This window comes from Pseudophryne corroboree, chromosome 4 (genome assembly GCF_028390025.1).
Source record: "Pseudophryne corroboree isolate aPseCor3 chromosome 4, aPseCor3.hap2, whole genome shotgun sequence".
NCBI lineage: Eukaryota > Metazoa > Chordata > Amphibia > Anura > Myobatrachidae > Pseudophryne > Pseudophryne corroboree.
The window spans coordinates 177,007,448-177,027,644 of NC_086447.1; the positions used below are offsets into that span (position 1 = coordinate 177,007,448).

The 20,197-nt window shown below is 51.3% G+C and overlaps 1 protein-coding gene across 2 annotated transcripts in view; it reads right to left on the reverse strand.

The window, feature by feature from the left end:
• Nucleotides 1-20,197, reverse strand: part of UBXN7 (UBX domain protein 7) — a 167,035-nt gene that overhangs the window by 110,306 nt on the left and 36,532 nt on the right. For both annotated transcript variants that reach the window (XM_063915573.1, XM_063915572.1), the window contains exon 2: nucleotides 10,172-10,319. In XM_063915573.1, coding sequence (XP_063771643.1) covers nucleotides 10,172-10,293 — 122 coding nt within the window. In that variant the 5' untranslated portion in view covers nucleotides 10,294-10,319. The remainder of the gene's footprint in view (nucleotides 1-10,171; nucleotides 10,320-20,197) is intronic.

Below are 20,197 nucleotides of genomic sequence, written 5' to 3' on the forward strand. Positions count from 1 at the left end.
ATCAGGCTGCTTTCATAGGTTCAAATATCACAATCATTTTGGTACTCAAATGTAAGCTATTGGCCCAACTGCCCAATATCCCAGCGATTATCGCTAGAATAAAAAAGCTTCATGTACTTGTAAAAATGCATAATGAGCTAACTTAATTAAGTTTTCTTTTTTTTTTTTAATTAATAGTCCTCTATAAGAGGTTGCCCTCGTCAGAAATCCTCAGCCTTACCATTTAGCCTGCAGCTAACCCATGAAGCCATTTACTGAGAAATGAAAGGTTACACTTCTGTGCCGACAATACTGTAATATGGGTGTGTGACAGGACGATACCGTACGGAAGCACTCGCAGCTTCCGCGTCCCGTTGACTGCACACAGAATGGAAGGTCAAGCCGCACGAGGCCTGACCACATAGGGGATTCCCGCTTACCGTCAGTAACCGCCTGTTACTGACTCCACCCACTGCGCTGTGGGCGGGTTCTCGCTGCCACCACCAAACTCCTAACCTGCCGTGGCGTTTGGAACCACGGTTCTGCTCTGTATGTGCCGACGCACTGCTTTACCACACCTGTGTGGTGTCGACGAATCCCCACTAGCCACTTGCTAGGCCTCTACCGGTAGCTGGCGGAAGGCGGAGCTTGGAGACGTCAGGTGCTTCCCTGGACAGCCGGAGAACGGGGCTAGGTTTGGCCTAACCCTGTTGGTCACAAGATGAAGCAGTCTTCTTGAGGCAAAGGTGTTTATTGCTCAAATAACCTTTAAAAAGGCTCCTCCCTATTGCTAGGGGCAACAGCATACAATTAAGATCTTTTCAGCAGAAGAAGATGTTACAATACACACTCCTATGGGCCAACTGCCCTTCTTTTATCCCTCTCCAAGACCCCTTACCACAGGGGGTAAGCCCGCCCTGTGGTGCACAACCAATCAATGTTTACCCATGAGCTGTGCATGCTCTGGTCTCATGCACACCTAACATTGTTCCCTATGGACAGTGGGGAGTGGTCGGTCTCCATTGTCTCTCCCATCTGGGAGAGCAGGGTACTCCCACGGTGCCGTTCAGTCTGGCTGGGGGGAGGTTTTCCCTCCTAAACTGACTTCCAGAAACCTGCCCGGGACCCCTCTCACTGCCTGCAGCCTGGATTTGGGCTCCAGAGCTGGGCAGCCTGGCTCCCCGGTCCAGGTTTCCTGGCCACTACGGCTGATCTCCATGGAGCTCCAAGAAACCACTCAGCTGGTTTCATAGCTAAGCTGCTTCTCTTTCTCCCTGTGCCCATTGGAACTGTGAGGCTGGATGGGAAAGCATTCCGTTTTTAGGGAAAAGGTCTGGGAGAATCCATCAGCCTGCACAGCTATGGATTCCCCCCTCCTGGGACACACAATCAAGTAAGTGCATTTTACCTTTACATACATTACATTTAAATCACACTGTACTGTCAAAGTCAGAAAAATATCCCTATACACGCTGCCATATTTGCACCTCACGCTGGTCCGCGCTGCGCATGCGTGCGCTTTCCCGTGATAGCGCATACCCGCTGATGCGTGCACCCGCTCGCATCGGTATGCGTATTTACGGTAAGGAGTATGTAGTCGTAGCGTGCGACCCAATCGTTACATATTTTCACAATTAATGTAGTTTGTAGACCATGGTCCCTTTGATAGATTCTGAAAGTTTGGTTAATATAGAATGTCCCTGAACGGAGGAATCCCTCTTTGTATTGTAGGAAGGGTCTAACAGGAATCATACAGCAGTGTTTGGTACCCATCGGAAGGGTATTTAAATAGCAATATTCCGGTGTTGGTTTGGAGCGTATTAATCGCTCGTGCGAATAGTTATGGACATAAGAAGTTATGTCCATTTATTATTATTTGTTCTTACTTAGTCATGCACCTGAACAGTGGAGACAGGTATCAGTGGGTCTCAAATGGCTCTTTGACCTCAGAGATCCCCCAAACAATAGTTTGCATGTTGGGAGGGCCTCATAACTTTACATGCATAAGGTAAGCACCGGAATAGTAATTGAAGATCAATTGTACTCCAAATCAGTATCTTTCCCGCAGACGGAGTACAATAGTCTTTAATTACACTGAGCTTTGAGACTCAATGAGGAGGGCCAACACCTGTGTTTACAAATGGGGCTGGATTTGTATACAGGAGAATGAGGGCTGAGATGTCATTGTCTCAACTGAAAGTGGACATCATGAATATAGAACAGAACCCAGACAGGATTCTGTTTTGTATTCGCCAAACAATAGCTCTCCAGAAGACAGGAATGTGTTAGTTATCACCCATGGTTTTGCATAACCAAGACCACTGATACAGCCCACCTGTATGAATCAACCTATGACCTTTGTTATAATGCGAAGCCGAATTCCTGCGTCCAATGGACAATGAGATTGTAGGGACCATTAGATTGCATTGTGTGAGTAGCATAAAAGACGGGCCTGTGGCATCCAGCTTTCACTTCTCATCAAACGGTTCTCATTGCTGATAATCGGGAAGCTGGCTGTCCAGAAGCGCTTGCGATCGTTACCCTTGTGCGTAAGTTTCTCTCCGTAATCATTGTCTTTCTGTGAGCCATTTCTCTCATCTCTCTCCCTATCTCTCTCTCTCTCTCTCTCTCTCTCCGTCTCTCTCCATCTCTCTCTCTCTCTGTCTCTCTCTCTCTCTCCCTTCTCTTTTCTCCCATATCTCCCCTTGACTAGTATTGTATTGTATTGTATTAGATTGGTATTGTATTGTATTTCTAGTGTAGCTATTTTGGTTAGGAAGTCTCTGTTATATTGTAGTGTATCATTTGTACTGTGATTCCTTTTTGCAAGTATATTAGTTATAATACATATAATAGGCTTTGGACCCTAAACAAGTATCTGTGTATTTCCTATAGTTTTAAGTGTTCACTTGAGCGTCGGTGACGCTCAAGCAGCTTTGTAGTTAGTCAGGTTACACAAGGTTGCACTTACACCCTGTATTCACATTAAGGTATTCTGTGTATTTCATTGTCAAAGATATAGATATCAAGGTTTAGCGTTGTGAGCGTCTGCGCCGCTGGTGACCTCCTCGTGGTCTCAAGCGTCCGCTACGCCATAGCGAAGCATTACGTTTGTCTATAGCCAATAGCGTGCCTGCCTGTGATCATTTACTCGTGAGTAAACGTGACGCCTGAGCGTCTCGATCACGGCTAAGCGATCGATACGCAAATAGCGTACCTTTACGGTACTTCTCACGCATTCAGCGTACAGTGTTCTTAGACCTCATAAAGGGTTGTTTATACGATAAAGCAATCCAGCAGGCTTTGTCAGTACATGGCTGAGCCTGTGCCTTGCACAGACTCTACATACTCAGGCACTGCAGTGCCTTCCCTAGCCCTGCAGCCTGGCTGCTAGGGCTCTCCCTCTCAGTGCTGGAGGTATGGGGCTGGCTTCCCCCATCCTCCAGCCTGCCTCTGGGGTTCCAGGGAGCTGGCTCTCCCTGTCCCCCCAGTGTGGCACTAACCAGTGGCCTCGCCGCACGCAGCGGCGCACCCCCCTGTACCTAAGCCCGGCGGCCCGGGACACTGGTCCCGGCCGCCGTGACCCTGGCTTTTTTCAGCGCTGAGGTGCCAGGAGCGTAGCTCCCGGACCCCAGCGCTTCACCATCCTGCTAGGCAGCCTAATTTGCCCACGCCGCTAGGGAGCCGGCTAGCCCGGTCCCCCATGAGCGGCGCTGACTGTCTTGTGGCCTCGCTGCAGCGTCCGGCGGGGAGCCGGGCTGCAGCGCACCCCCCTCGCCGCCCGGCAGCCCGGGACGTTCGTCCCGGCTGCCGCGGCTGGCCGCCTCCAGTGTGGGCTGAGGCGCCGGGAGCAGAGCTCCCGGCCCCCAGCGGCGGCTCTCACATAGAGCACTGCAGCGGGAGCCGAGCTCCCAGCCGCAGCGCTCACCCTTCTCCCCGGCGCGCACACTCCAGTGCGCCCGGGGCTACACTGACCGCTGCCGGGAGCGGAGCTCCCGGACTCCGGCGGTCAGCGGCTGCCTCCTCTCCCCCGGCGCGCACACACTGCTGAGCGCGCCGGGGGGCTGTTCTCCCTGCCGTGGTCTCCGGAGGGGTCCGGGACCACGGCACATATTAAAATACATTTTCATACATTAATAAAACACGGCGCCTAGCGCCCACAATACAATTCAAATTTGGCGCCAAGAGCCCCTTTGTCCTTGCAAATGGCGCCGGGCACTAGGGATTAACCCCTTCAGTGCCAGGGCGGCCATTTGCCTCGTGGCTGGGGGCTCTCCGGCCACACTCCTCCCCCCCCATTCAAGCGGGTCAACCAGGGACCCATGTCCCAACGATTTGGGTCCTGGTCCCGCAGTCCGTTGGGGTGAAGGGGACGCTACCTGGGGGGTGTAGGCTCTGGCCTAGACAGTTCATCCATAGTGTAGTGGGCCTCTCTTCGTGGGTGCACAATGTTCAAATAGTCCACCCGAAGTCCAAGTTCAAGGCTCCACCACAAAAGTCTGTCCAATTCCCCCAAGGTCGGTTGCAGCCACCTAACAGGTAGGTGGTAAGTCACCACGGTGGGGGGCCGGTTACAAACAAGTGCCACCCACGGTGTCCCAACTGTGGCATACCCCACCTCCCACAATAGCAGTTTTCTGCTCAAACAGGCCACAGGGTGCTCCTGCCCATATGGCTCTTTCTGGCTCGGTACTGCTCCCAGTCCGTGCAGTGGCGCAATAGTTCGTAACACATAGTCCTGGTCAAGAATGTGCGCCATCAGCACTGGAGCGGGTACCCGAGCCTCCTTCAATGACTGGAATGCCAACTCGCAAGCGGGTGCAAAGTCCACTGACTTGGGAATGCCCTTCCTAGCCATCTCTGTCAAGGGGTTCACTACAGGACTAAAGTCAATGACAACATGTCCGTAGGGCCTTACAGGTTCTAAGGTCAGTACCGGTCTGGGTGATGTGGGTCGGGGACAGCCTCTGGTTGCCTCCACCCCCTCTGGGTTGGGCCTACCCCTGTCTCCTCCCACATGGTGCCCCAGGCACTGCACCTCCGTCATACCTATCTGGCAACTGTCTGCCCTAACTGTCAGACCTGCCCTCCAATCCTCTTCTGTCGACCTATGACTCGGGAAACCTACCCTGTCACCTAGGCCTACTCTTTCCTCCTCGTCCGCTACCTGTGCCACAGTGATGGCGGCCAGACCACCAGCCTCTGGATCCTGTGTGGCATCCACTACAGGGAGGCTGCATGTCTTCCCCAATCTACTGTGCACAGGCAGGGGACCTGCTATGTCCACAGCAACTTGCTGCAAGGGTTCTCCTATGGGCAGAGGCCCAGAGACAACACAAACGCTGGAGTGCCCCGGCTGCCAACGCATGGCACCAGCCTTACATTTGGTCTGGGCGTCATCTGACATTCCAGACCAGGGTAAGCTCTGTGTCAGGCACTTCAGGGTACGGTCTGTCTCCGGGTTGCTGTCCAAAGGGGTTTCGCTGGCAACCGACATCGGTTGCGCAGGAACGTTCCCTGAGGGGACCAGTTGGACACATTCCCTATCTGGTCTATCCCCTCCCACTTTCCTGGCTACCCTGTATCTTAACCCTTCCCGCCAGGTCAAACTTCCTGCCCCAACCCTGTCAAGGCCGCTGCCAGAGTGGCGCCTCATGCCTTTTGGGGATGGGTCAGAGAGTTGAGCCTCCCTAAACTCCTGCCTGTGGCCCTCAATCTCTCCTAAATTGGGACACTCTACAGGGGGATCTAGGTGGGGACTACTAGGGTCAGTCTGGTAGGGGTCAGTCATGGAAAAATCAGTGTGGTTTCTCATACTCACCGCCGGAGTTGGCAAACCACTTGGGTCAGGAGCATCATTGGGCACCCCCACAGGATCACACGAGCTGGAACAGACATCCTCTGCGTTGCTAGGGGACGTAGGCATACCAGAGGCAAAAGGCATGCGGGGTCGATGTACTGATCTAGCCGCTGTAATCTTTTCCTCTGGGCTGGTTGATGCTGTGGTTGGCTGTGCTGGCAGTTGTCTAGCAGCTGTAGTCTTTTCCTCTGGGCTGGGCTGTGCTGGAGTAGCTGATGTCAACGGTGGTTTTGGAACTTGACTCCGGGAAATGGCGCCAACAAACGTAGTGACGATCCCACCACCCAGATCATTTCCTAGGACCACATCAGTTGGGAGACCATCCATGATGGCAACTTCTCGCAACTCTGGTCCAGCTCCCCAGTCCAGGTAGACTCTTGCCATGGGAACCGCTTTTTCTGTTCCTTCTGCCAGGGTGACCGTGGCAGTGCGACCCTGCAATACTGCAGCAGGATCTATAAGGTGGGGGCTCACCACAGTGATTGAGGCCCCAGAGTCTCTTAGGCCTTCTCCCTGCAGGGGTCCCACGTGGACTGGCTGCAGGTGCCTCCACATGTTGTGTAGGGGCTGTTTGGCCATGCAGGTGACTCTCTCCGCAGAGTGCACCTGTCTCTCGCCACACTCCATCGGACTGACTGGAGAGGGAACAGTCTCTGTAGGCTCATCTCCTCTCGTCAAACAAGCGATCCGGGCTCCAGCACTCGGATTTGGGGCACGAGTTTGGGGTGCTTGGGATGCAGGACAGTTCATCCTCAGATGTCCGATTTTCCCACAGCCGTAGCACTTCTTCTCCAGTCGTGGCACCGATGATCTCTGATCAGTTGCAGGGACGCTGCGGTGCGGTTGCTGGCCAAGAGCACCCGGGTTGGAAGATGCTTGTCTTTGGGGGTGATGAGCTGAAGAGGGTGGTCCCCTTGGTGGTACAGTCTGTTGGAGCTGGCTGCTGGCGGGGCGCTTCTGTCCCCGTGGCCGAATTGCCACATATTTGTCGGCTAATTGGGCAGCCATTTTTAAGCTGGGTGGCTCCCGATCTAGCACCCACTCCTTCACTTCTTGGGCGCACCTGTGGTAGAACTGCTCCCTGCAGATCAGGTCGATCAGTGCGTCCCATGTAGTGGCTTCCGAATCCTTCACCCACTTCACCACGTACTGCCGCAGCTGGGTGGCGAACTGCTCATGGGTGCTGCTAGGATTCTTGGGCAAGTCTCTGAACTTCTTCCTGTAAGACTCTGGAGTGATGAAGAATCGCTGGAGGAGGGCCTTCGCGACTTCGTCGTAGTTCCCACAGTCCTCCGTCGCCACTCCTCGATAGGCCTCCAAGGCCTCTCCATGCAGAGTGGGCACAAGGTGTCTCACCCACTCTGACTTGGGTAGATCGTGTAGTTTACAAGTCCTTTCAAAAACTTGCAAATGTCCATCAATGTCCCCATCACTGTCTGCAAACTTGGCAAACTGTATACGTCCTGATCTGTGTACAACAGCTGACAACGGCTCCCGGGGTACCACGGCCTGTGGTGCCCGCTCATCACGCCACATCTGGATGATGATCAAGCGCTCTTGCTCCGTTGCCCTTTCCCCCAATTCCGCTAGCCGCTCTGCTAGGGTATCCGGGCCGCCCCCCCTGGGACGTTGGGATCCTGGCCCTGCTAGGGATTGCTGGGAAACATGGCTGCTGTGAAAGGGGGCGGGGCTTGTGGTTCTCACCGGTTCCTTACGAAGGTCCACTGTTGGGCCGTCCTCTGCGATGCTGACGCCGTCAGTGCTTTCCACCTCCGCCCGATGAGACTCCTCCACGCTCCTGAGCGCCGCCTTCATGACGCTTCTGGACGCGTTGGAAGGGATATCCACACCCTTCCCCTGGCATACGATCTCCAGATCCTCCTTGGACATTCCGCTGAATTCCGCCATCTTGTGCGTTCTCCTGCGCTGCAGTTACTCCTCTCCTGAGTAACTCGGCTTATCCAATCGGGTGATGAAAAGCCGCCTGGGAATATCCCACCACTATGCCACCAATTTCTGTGACAGGACGATACCGTACGGAAGCACTCGCAGCTTCCGCGTCCCGTTGACTGCACACAGAATGGAAGGTCAAGCCGCACGAGGCCTGACCACATAGGGGATTCCCGCTTACCGTCAGTAACCGCCTGTTACTGACTCCACCCACTGCGCTGTGGGCGGGTTCTCGCTGCCACCACCAAACTCCTAACCTGCCGTGGCGTTTGGAACCACGGTTCTGCTCTGTATGTGCCGACGCACTGCTTTACCACACCTGTGTGGTGTCGACGAATCCCCACTAGCCACTTGCTAGGCCTCTACCGGTAGCTGGCGGAAGGCGGAGCTTGGAGACGTCAGGTGCTTCCCTGGACAGCCGGAGAACGGGGCTAGGTTTGGCCTAACCCTGTTGGTCACAAGATGAAGCAGTCTTCTTGAGGCAAAGGTGTTTATTGCTCAAATAACCTTTAAAAAGGCTCCTCCCTATTGCTAGGGGCAACAGCATACAATTAAGATCTTTTCAGCAGAAGAAGATGTTACAATACACACTCCTATGGGCCAACTGCCCTTCTTTTATCCCTCTCCAAGACCCCTTACCACAGGGGGTAAGCCCGCCCTGTGGTGCACAACCAATCAATGTTTACCCATGAGCTGTGCATGCTCTGGTCTCATGCACACCTAACATTGTTCCCTATGGACAGTGGGGAGTGGTCGGTCTCCTTTGTCTCTCCCATCTGGGAGAGCAGGGTACTCCCACGGTGCCGTTCAGTCTGGCTGGGGGGAGGTTTTCCCTCCTAAACTGACTTCCAGAAACCTGCCCGGGACCCCTCTCACTGCCTGCAGCCTGGATTTGGGCTCCAGAGCTGGGCAGCCTGGCTCCCCGGTCCAGGTTTCCTGGCCACTACGGCTGATCTCCATGGAGCTCCAAGAAACCACTCAGCTGGTTTCATAGCTAAGCTGCTTCTCTTTCTCCCTGTGCCCATTGGAACTGTGAGGCTGGATGGGAAAGCATTCCGTTTTTAGGGAAAAGGTCTGGGAGAATCCATCAGCCTGCACAGCTATGGATTCCCCCCTCCTGGGACACACAATCAAGTAAGTGCATTTTACCTTTACATACATTACATTTAAATCACACTGTACATGGCTGAGCCTGTGCCTTGCACAGACTCTACATACTCAGGCACTGCAGTGCCTTCCCTAGCCCTGCAGCCTGGCTGCTAGGGCTCTCCCTCTCAGTGCTGGAGGTATGGGGCTGGCTTCCCCCATCCTCCAGCCTGCCTCTGGGGTTCCAGGGAGCTGGCTCTCCCTGTCCCCCCAGTGTGGCACTAACCAGTGGCCTCGCCGCACGCAGCGGCGCACCCCCCTGTACCTAAGCCCGGCGGCCCGGGACACTGGTCCCGGCCGCCGTGACCCTGGCTTTTTTCAGCGCTGAGGTGCCAGGAGCGTAGCTCCCGGACCCCAGCGCTTCACCATCCTGCTAGGCAGCCTAATTTGCCCACGCCGCTAGGGAGCCGGCTAGCCCGGTCCCCCATGAGCGGCGCTGACTGTCTTGTGGCCTCGCTGCAGCGTCCGGCGGGGAGCCGGGCTGCAGCGCACCCCCCTCGCCGCCCGGCAGCCCGGGACGTTCGTCCCGGCTGCCGCGGCTGGCCGCCTCCAGTGTGGGCTGAGGCGCCGGGAGCAGAGCTCCCGGCCCCCAGCGGCGGCTCTCACATAGAGCACTGCAGCGGGAGCCGAGCTCCCAGCCGCAGCGCTCACCCTTCTCCCCGGCGCGCACACTCCAGTGCGCCCGGGGCTACACTGACCGCTGCCGGGAGCGGAGCTCCCGGACTCCGGCGGTCAGCGGCTGCCTCCTCTCCGCCGGCGCGCACACACTGCTGAGCGCGCCGGGGGGCTGTTCTCCCTGCCGTGGTCTCCGGAGGGGTCCGGGACCACGGCACATATTAAAATACATTTTCATACATTAATAAAACACGGCGCCTAGCGCCCACAATACAATTCAAATTTGGCGCCAAGAGCCCCTTTGTCCTTGCAAATGGCGCCGGGCACTAGGGATTAACCCCTTCAGTGCCAGGGCGGCCATTTGCCTCGTGGCTGGGGGCTCTCCGGCCACAGGGTGTTATACATTATTGTACAGAAAGTTTGTTTAGGAATCATATAATCATGCGTGTTCAATGCAACATGCTCAATTTGGAATCAAAAGCCCATTTTATCTGGGAATAAACGGATGCTAGCAGAATAGACTAATGTCTATTAGAAATGTAAACTGTGAGAGAGATAATACATAGGGCCAGACAAGAAAATACCCTGCAAGATATATAACCTGTACATGAATTTACTTACTCTGCAGAAGGGTGGGCCGAGGATGACCCTGCAGAACTTGTGCTTGGCTCCTCTGCGATACCACCACCATCCAGGAACATAGTGACAGCCATTTCTAAGTTTTGATTACATGCTTCCAACATATGTTTCCCCACACTCTCAGTGGCTCCTGCACAAAATAAGAAACAACAAAGCCATGTAAGTATATTTCCAAATCCTATTTCACATAGGTGTGTATAACAAGAGCAAGCCACATTTCTTTCAAATTTACTTGTTTATTAAGTTATTTATATAGCGTACACATATTACTCTACTTCTGTGGAGTTTACTATCTATACTCCAAACCACATGCACACACAAACACTAGGATTCAGTTTTTGTCTTACTCCAATTAACCTACCAGTACGTTTTTGTATTGTGGGAGGAAACGGGAGAACCTGGAGGAAACCCACGCAAACATTGGGAGAATTAGGTACCAGTTTACAAAAGAGTTTGTTTCATGAAACTCGCATACATCACAGGTATGCGCAGCTCTGAGAAATGCTCAATTCAATTAGAAATGCCAAATTGCAGTACTTGCGGCATTAATGAGGTAAAGCAAGAAGGTACATCGACAGGATGTAGAATGGGAGGCAATCACGTTGCCGGCTGCCGGAATCCCCACACCCGGATCCCCCACTTGGGTGGTGGTCCATGCCACCACCCGAGGTGGAATAGATTAGTGTGGCGAACGAAGGTCGCCACTGGGCCCTAAGCACGGTGAGCGCAGCGAGTCCGCGAGGGAACGCGCTGTGCTCGCCGCTGAAATTCCAGCATCAGTCTGCTGACCGTCGGGATCCCAACAGCCGCTGAAGCGGGGGAGTGAAAACTTTCCCCACCGACGATCGTCGCCTGAGCACACAGCGCATCAGTTTAGTGCTGAGTCTCTCCCCCAGCGGGCTCCAGTGAACATGCACAAGATCTTGCTACTCACGAGAGATTCCACATACAGCCAGGAGCCAGCACAGCCAGGGACAGCACTGTCCCTGCTGTGGAGACAGGGCCTCAACAACTGCAGCTGTCGAATTTGATAGTAGCAGGTGTTGGAATGGTTAGTGCCACTGATCGTTCTTACAATACCCGGCATATTAGAGTACTATCGAAAAGATAGCAGTGTCCATAATAACAGGGGTGTATAGCATCTCTGTCACTGGGAACACACCACCGCATTAATACATGGGGGGGAGCGGAATGAGCATTTTCCTCTACCATAATGCACTTTCATACATCTACCCCCTTGTGTCCTGGAATTCACGGGGGTTCCATTAGTTTACTAATTAATTTACTAATTAGTAAATTAGTAAATTTACTAAGGTGGGAGTTTTTTTTAGAACTGGTGATGTTGCCCATAGCAACCAATCAGATTCTACTTAATATTTGTCGGAATTCCAGCTGTCGGCATTGTCAGCGGTCGGGATTCCAGCATGGGTATCCTGACCGCCGGAATCACGACTGCCAGCAACTTGACCGCATACCTCTAATACATGTAGTGTTGTCTCCTAATACACACTGCAAACATCTTTTAAGGTAAAAGTACAAGGTGGGCATTTGAGGGGCCAGTTGGGAGGTCAAAATTTTGGTTACACAACTGTTTTTTCATTATTTCTCTTAAACAAGTTTAGAATTTTACACCAAATATTGTCGCACACATGACTGATTCTTGAATGATCAAGAGAAGAAAATGTTTATTGACAATACTAAGGGGGAGAGTTTAATAGCTTTTGTGCGCCCAACAAGCAATATTCAGTAGTTTTGCTGATGGGGACGAAAAGCACCAGGTTTATACATGTAAAGCAGCTAACCCCGTGCAAAGTACTGGGTGCGCTGCATTTGGGCATCCAACAGCCCAGATTTCTGCTCACCACCTCGGGAGGATGTGAACAGAAATAATGGCTGTACGCGGCACTTATTGCCATCAGCAACAAAATATAATATCCCGCAATAGTGGCCCATTACTTGCACGCACCAAAAAACAATTGAACTCTCTCCTTAAAGTCTGTATTGCAAAAACCTATGGAATGTTTGGCTTACAGTGGGGAAAGTCTGACCATTCCACTGCAAATCATTTACCAGTATGTGAATTCTGGATCATATATAAAGGCAAAGTGTACAGGGAGAACATTAAAGTATAATCCCAGATTTCTGTGAACAATTGAGAGATGATAGAAAGACTTCCATTTTTACAAAGAATATAGTCAATAGGAGAGTTACTGTATGTTAAGGACTTTAGTTTCAGTAACTAATTTCAAAACTCTGTCTACAGGTCCAAAAAGTTGATGCAACCTGTGGAAGATGGAAAGCTAAATATGAGTTTGATATCTGACAAATCACTAAAGCCTCTGCGTACAATGGATTTTTTATTAACCATTTAATTTGGTAAAGATATAGGGGTGAGGCATTTGATATGGTTTTATGGCCACATCTGTTTAAAATACTGGAAGGGAGGGCTTTTGACACAGGATTCATATATTTGATACATTACCTCTATCAAAACCCCTCGGCTTCTTTGCTGCTTAATGGCATTGTAGGGCCTCGATTTACTTTAGAAAGGGGCACACGTCAGGGTTGCCCATTATCCCCCTTATTGTTTAACCTGGCCTTGGAAAATTACCAGACCTTTCAAGGCATTATACTAAGATATCAGGAAATAAAAATATCTGCATTTGCCGACGACATTTTCCTTTACATTGGTAACTCGGAAATATCCCTCCCATCCATTTTACACAAGATTAACCATTTTAGGTCAATATCAGGCTTATACATTAACATGGACAAGTGCACTGTAATGTCATTGGGGGGCATGAGTGGATGCCCCCATTGGGCCCTGCGCTTCCCATTCCTATGGTCAACACATTATATCCCCTATTTGGGAATCCTGTTGCCTCGTAATTTACACTCATTTATAAAGATTGAATGTTACAAAGGCGATTGCTATGCTCACCGAGGACGTAAAATCGTGGAACCGTCTGACGCTGTCATTTTTGGGCAGAGTTAATCTTCTTAAAATGATAGCAATCCAACGTCTACTAGATCCCATCCTTCCAATTATTGCCAATTCTTTTAACAAAAACTGACTCTCTCCACATTAACTCAACAATTTGTAAGTTTATTTTGAATGGTACTAGAGCCAGAATCGCTTTACGAAAGCTACACCAACCAAAACATAATGGAGGTATAAACTTCCCAGACATTATAACCCACAATCACGCAGCCCTCTTGCGTCACTTGCGAGATTGGATTTCTAAGACATCAGTGTACACTGATATGTCCCTGGAACAAAACTTCTTAGCTAATTGCGCCCTAACTCGTTTCCTCAACCTTCAGGACCAGGAAATTTTGGAGTCGATGCGGTCAAATAAATTATTACAGTCCACTAGACGGCTATGGCATATCTTACGCCACAAAAAAAGGCCTTAATTCATACCACTCCCTACACTTGCCCCTACTCTGAAATCCCAACTTCCTTGATGACATGGCTGCTCACCCTTTCACTACCTGGAGTATGGCAGGCTTGCATACCCTAAGGTCATTGGTTTCCATTGATCAAGAACGCCCTCTCACACCCAGGGAATTGTCGGCTGACTATTCTGTGGTGAACCCTTATTCACTGGCGCTTTTACAATTACGATTTTATACAACCCATGTATTGAAACATTTCTCTAAAAAAGATTGGAATAATCCCTTGGAAACCCTCTTGACTCCCCCCAACCTCAGCGCAAGTTTTATCCATTCACTATAATTTTTTAAGGGATATTCTGGATAATGCTGAAATACCGGAGGGAATGTCAAAAATAAGATTTTACTCACCGGTAAATCTATTTCTCGTAGTCCGTAATGGATGCTGGGTACTCCGTAAGGACCATGAGTAATAGACGGGCTCCGCAGGAGACTGGGCACTCTATAGAAAGATTTAGGTCTACCTGGTGTGCACTGGCTCCTCCCCCTATGACCCTCCTCCAAGCCTCAGTTAGGACACTGTGCCCGGAAGAGCTGACACAATAAGGAAGGATTTTGAATCCCGGGTAAGACTCATACCAGCCACACCAATCACACCATATAACTCGTGATAGGAACCCCGGTTAACAGTATGATAACAATGGAGCCTCTGAACAGATGGCTCGCAATAACAACCCGATTTTTGTAACAATAACTATTTACAAGTATTGCAGACAATCCGCACTTGGGATGGGCGCCCAGCATCCACTACGGACTACGAGAAATAGATTTACCGGTGAGTAAAATCTTATTTTCTCTGACGTCCTAGTGGATGCTGGGTATTCCGTAAGGACCATGGGGATTATACCAAAGCTCCCAAACGGGCGGGAGAGTGCGGATGACTCTGCAGCACCGAATGAGAGAACTCCAGGTCCTCCTCAGCCAGGGTATCAAATTTATAAAATTTTGCAAACGTGTTTGCCCCTGACCAAGTAGCAGCTCGGCAAAGTTGTAAAGCCGAGACCCCTCGAGCAGCCGCCCAAGATGAGCCCACCTTCCTTGTGGAATGGGCTTTTACAGATTTAGGCTGCGGTAGTCCCACCGCAGAATGCGCCAGCTGAATAGTGCTACAAATCCAGCGCGCGATAGTCTGCTTAGAAGCAGGTGCACCCAGCTTGTTGGGTGCATATAAAATAAACAGCGAGTCAGTTTTCCTGACTCCAGCCATCCTGGAAATATAAATTTTCAGGGCCCTGACTACGTCCAGAAACTTGGAATCCTCCAAGTCCCTAGTAGCCGCAGGCGCCACAATAGGTTGGTTCAAGTGAAAAGCTGATACCACCTTCGGGAGAAACTGAGGACGAGTCCTCAACTCTGCCCTATCCATATGGAAAATCAGATAGGGACTTTTACAGGACAAAGCCGCCAATTCTGACACACGTCTGGCCGAAGCCAGAGCCAACAACATAACCACTTTCCACGTGAGATATTTTAAATCCACAGTCTTAAGTGGCTCAAACCAATGTGATTTCAGAAACTCCAAAACCACATTGAGATCCCAAGGTGCCACTGGGGGCACAAAAGGAGGCTGAATATGCAGAACTACCTTGACAAAAGTCTGAACTTCAGGCAGTGAAGCCAGTTCTTTCTGGAAGAAAATCAACATGACGAGATCTGGACCTTAATGGACCCCAATTTGAGGCCCAACGTCACACCTGCTTGTAGGAAATGCAGGAATCGACCCAGTTGAAATTCCTCCGTTGGGGCCTTCTTGGCCTCACACCAAGCAACATATTTTCGCCAAATGCGGTGATAATGTTTTGCGGTGACATCCTTCCTGGCCTTGATCAGGGTAGGGATGACTTCCTCCGGAATGCCTTTTTCCTTTAGGATCCGGCGTTTAACCGCCATGCTGTCAAACGCAGCCGCGGTAAGTCTTGGAACAGGCAGGGTCCCTGCTGCAGCAGGTCTTGTCTGAGCGGCAGAGGCCAAGGGTCCTCTGCAAGCATCTCTTGAAGCTCCGGGTACCAAGCTCTTCTTGGCCAATCCGGAGCCACGAGAATAGTTCTCACTCCTCGCTTTCTTATTATTCTCAGTACTTTGGGTATGAGAGGTAGAGGAGGAAACACATAAACCGACTGGCACACCCACGGTGTCACTAGAGCGTCCACAGCGATCGCCTGAGGGTCCCTTGACCTGGCGCAATATCTTTTTAGCTTTTTGTTGAGGCGGGACGCCATCATGTCCACCTGTGGTTTTTCCCAACGGTTTACCAGCATCTGGAAGACTTCTGGATGAAGTCCCCATTCTCCCGGGTGGAGGTCGTGCCTGCTGAGGAAGTCTGCTTCCCAGTTGTCCACTCCCGGAATGAACACTGCTGTCAGTGCTAACACATGATTCTCTGCCCATCGGAGAATCCTTGTGACTTCTGCCATTGCCCTCCTGCTTCTTGTGCCGCCCTGTCTGTTTACATGGGCGACCGCCGTGATGTTGTCTGATTGGATCAGTACCGGCCGGTTCTGAAGCAGGGGTCTTGCTTGGCTTAGGGCATTGTAAATGGCCCTTAGCTCCAGAATATTTATGTGAAGCGAAATCTCCTGATTTGACCACAGTCCTTGGAAATTTCTTCCCTGTGTGACTGCACCCCAGCCCCGAAGGCTGGCATCCGTGGTCACCAGGACCCAGTCCTGTATTCCGAATCTGCGGCCCTCTAGTAGATGAGCCCTCTGCAGCCACCACAGCAGCGACACCCTGGTCCTTGCCGACAGGGTTATTCGCTGTTGCATCTGGAGATGGGACCCGGACCATTTGTCCAACAGGTCCCACTGGAAGGTCCTTGCGTGGAACCTTCCGAATGGAATCGCCTCGTACGAAGCTACCATTTTTCCCAGGACTCGTGTGCATTGATGTACCGACACCTGTCCCGGTTTTAGGATGTCTCTGACTAGAGATGACAATTCCTCGGCTTTTTCCACTGGAAGAAACACTCTTTTCTGGTCTGTGTCCAGAATCATTCCCAGGAACAGAAGACGTGTCGTCGGGACCAGCTGTGACTTTGGAATATTGAGAATCCAGCCGTGCTGTTGTAGCACTTCCCGAGAAAGCGCTACCCCCACTACCAACTGTTCCTTGGACCTTGCCTTTATCAGGAGATCGTCCAAGTACGGGATAATTAAAACTCCCTTCTTGCGAAGGAGTAGCATCATTTCGGCCATTAACTTGGTAAAGACCCTCGGTGCCGTGGATAACCCAAACGGCAGCGTCTGGAACGGATAGTGACAGTCCTGTACCACAAATCTGAGGTACTCCTGGTGAGGAGGGTAAATGGGGACATGGAGGTACGCATCCTTGATGTCCAGGGAGACCATGTAATCCCCCTCGTCCAGGCTCGCAATAACCGCCCTGAGCGATTCCATCTTGAACTTGAACCTCTTGATATAAGTGTTCAAGGATTTTAGATTTAAGATGGGTCTCACCGAACAGTCCGGTTTTGGTACCACAAACATTGTGGAATAGTAACCCTTTCCTTGCTGAAGGAGGGGTACTTTGACAATCACTTGCTGTGAATACAGTTTTTGAATAGCCACCAACACCGCCTCCCTGGCAGAGGGAGTTGCCGGTAAGGCAGATTTTAGGAAACGGCGGGGGGGGGGGGGACGTCTCGAATTCCAGCTTGTACCCCTGAGATATTACTTGAAAAACCCAGGGATCCACTTGTGAGAGATCCCACTGAGCGCTGAAATTCCTGAGCCGGGCCCCCACCGTCCCCGGGTCCGCCTGCGCAGCCCCAGCGTCATGCTGTGGACTTACCGGACGCGGGGGAGGACTTCTGCTCTTGGGAACTAGCTGTGTGTTGCAGCTTTTTTCCTCTACCTTTGCCTCTCGGCAGAAAGGATGAGCCTCTAGCCCTCTTGCTTTTCTGGGGCCGAAAGGACTGTACCTGATAATACGGTGCTTTCTTTTGCTGTGGGGCAGCCTGTGGCAAAAAGGTCGATTTCCCAGCAGTAGCTGTGGACACGAGGTCCGAAAGACCATCCCCAAACAGTTCCACCCCTTTATAGGGCAAAACTTCCATGTGCCGCTTAGAGTCGGCATCGCCAGACCATTGCCGAGTCCATAACCCCCTTCTGGCGGCAATGGACATAGCGCTTATTCTTGATGCCAGCCGGCAAATATCCCTCTGTGCATCAGGCATGTATAAGACTGCATCTTTTATATGCTCAATCGTCAGCAAAATATTGTCCCTATCCATGGTATCAATATTATCCGACAGGGAATCTGACCACGCAGCAGCAGCACTGCACATCCAAGCTGATGCAATCGCTGGTCGCAATATAATGCCCGTGTGTGTGTAAATAGCTTTTAGGGTAGCTTCCTGCTTTCTATCAGCAGGTTCCTTCAGGGTAGCCGTATCCGGAGACGGTAGTGCCACCTTCTTTGATAAGCGTGTCAGCGCCTTATCTACCCTAGGGGGTGTTTCCCAACATGACCTATCCTCTAGCGGGAAAGGGTACGCTGCCAATAACCGTTTTGAACTTATCAATTTCTTATCGGGGGAAGTCCACGCTTCCTCACACACCTCATTTAATTCCTCAGATGTAGGAAAAACTACAGGTAGTTTTTTCTCACCAAACATAATACCCTTTTTTGTGGTACCTGGGGTATTACCAGAAATGTGCAAAACATTTTTCATTGCCTCAATCATGTAACGGGTGGACCTATTGGTGGGTACACTAGTCTCATCATCGTCGACACTGGAGTCGGTATCCGTGTCGACGTCTGTATCTGTCACCTGAGGTAGCGGGCGTTTTAAAGCCCCTGATGACATTTGAGACGCTGGAACAGGCACAAGCTGTGTAGCCGGCTGTCCTATGTCGTCAAACCTTTTGTGTAAGGAGTTGACACTTTCACGCAATTCCTTCCATAAGTCCAACCACACAGGTGTCGACCCCGCAGGGGGTGACATCACATTCACAGGCATTTGCTCCGCCTCCACATCATTTTCCTCCTCATACATGTCGACACCGCAGTACCGACACACAGCAGACACACAGGGAATGCTCTTACAGAGGACAGGACCCCACAAAGCCCTTTGGGGAGACAGAGGGAGAGTATGCCAGCACACACCAGAGCGCTATATATCACAGGGATATCACCTATAAAAACGTGTTTTCCCCTTATAGCTGCATAATATATTTATACTGCGCCTAATTTGTGCCCCCCCTCTCTTTTTTACCCTTTTCTGTAGTGCAGGACTGCAGGGGAGAGCCAGGGAGCTTCCTTCCAGCGGAACTGTGAAGGAAAAATGGCGCCAGTGTGCTGAGGGAGATGGCTCCGCCCCTTTTTCGGCTGGCTTTCTCCCGCTATTGTAAAAGTTCTGGCAGGGGTTAATAAGCACCCATATAGCCCCTGGGGCTATATATGGTGCCAGTTCGCCAGTCAAGGTGTTAATATTGCTGCTCAGGGCGCCCCCCCCCCCCCCCCAGCGCCCTGCACCCATCAGTGACCGCAGTGTGTGGTGTGCATGAGGAGCAATGGCGCACAGCTGCAGTGCTGTGCGCTACCTTGGAGAAGACAGAAGTCTTCAGCCGCCGATTTTCCGGACCTTCTTGCTTCTGGCTCTGTAAGGGGGACAGCGGCGCGGCTCCGGGAACGGACGACGAGGTTGGGTCCTGTGTTCGATCCCTCTGGAGCTAATGGTGTCCAGTAGCCTAAGAAGCCCAAGCTACCACCACTTAGGTAGGTTCGCTTCTTCTCCCCTTAGTCCCTCGATGCAGTGAGCCTGTTGCCAGCAGGTCTCACTGAAAATAAAAAACCTAACATATACTTTCTTCCTAGGAGCTCAGGAGAGCCCCTAGTGTGCATCCAGCTCGGCCGGGCACAGAAATCTAACTGGGGCTTGGAGGAGGGTCATAGGGGGAGGAGCCAGTGCACACCAGGTAGACCTAAATCTTTCTTTAGAGTGCCCAGTCTCCTGCGGAGCCCGTCTATTCCCCATGGTCCTTACGGAGTACCCAGCATCCACTAGGACGTCAGAGAAATGGTTACTTCATTTTCCGACCCTAACAATGCCGACCTTGGAGAAAGCTAGCATGTATGCTGAATTATTTTTAAACACATACCATAATACATACTTCTCTCCACTAAAACGTTACCATATGGGCACCTCTGAAAGTCACGCCTGTTTACACTGCCATCAAGAAGAGGTAGTCACTTTCCATTGCTTATGGGCCTGCCCCATAATACAATACTTCTGGCATTTAATCCGCAGATATGTGGAAGCTAAACTAGTCAACCCTGTCCCATTCACTCCAGAATAGGCAATCCTGGGAATATTTGACCCCAACCAACTAATAGCTCCAGAATGCAAGAAACTCCTACTCGCCCTTAGTGCAGCATGGAGGAAAAGTATACTACAAGGTTGGCTAGATAGTACAACACCGCAAATACCCTTATTTTTGACTAAGTTTAACTTTATCTTTAAGATGGACTGGACGGAAACACTGTTGCATAAAGATAAAACGGTGGAAAGATTCTTTCTAATGTGGGAACCGTACATAGCCACGTTACCTC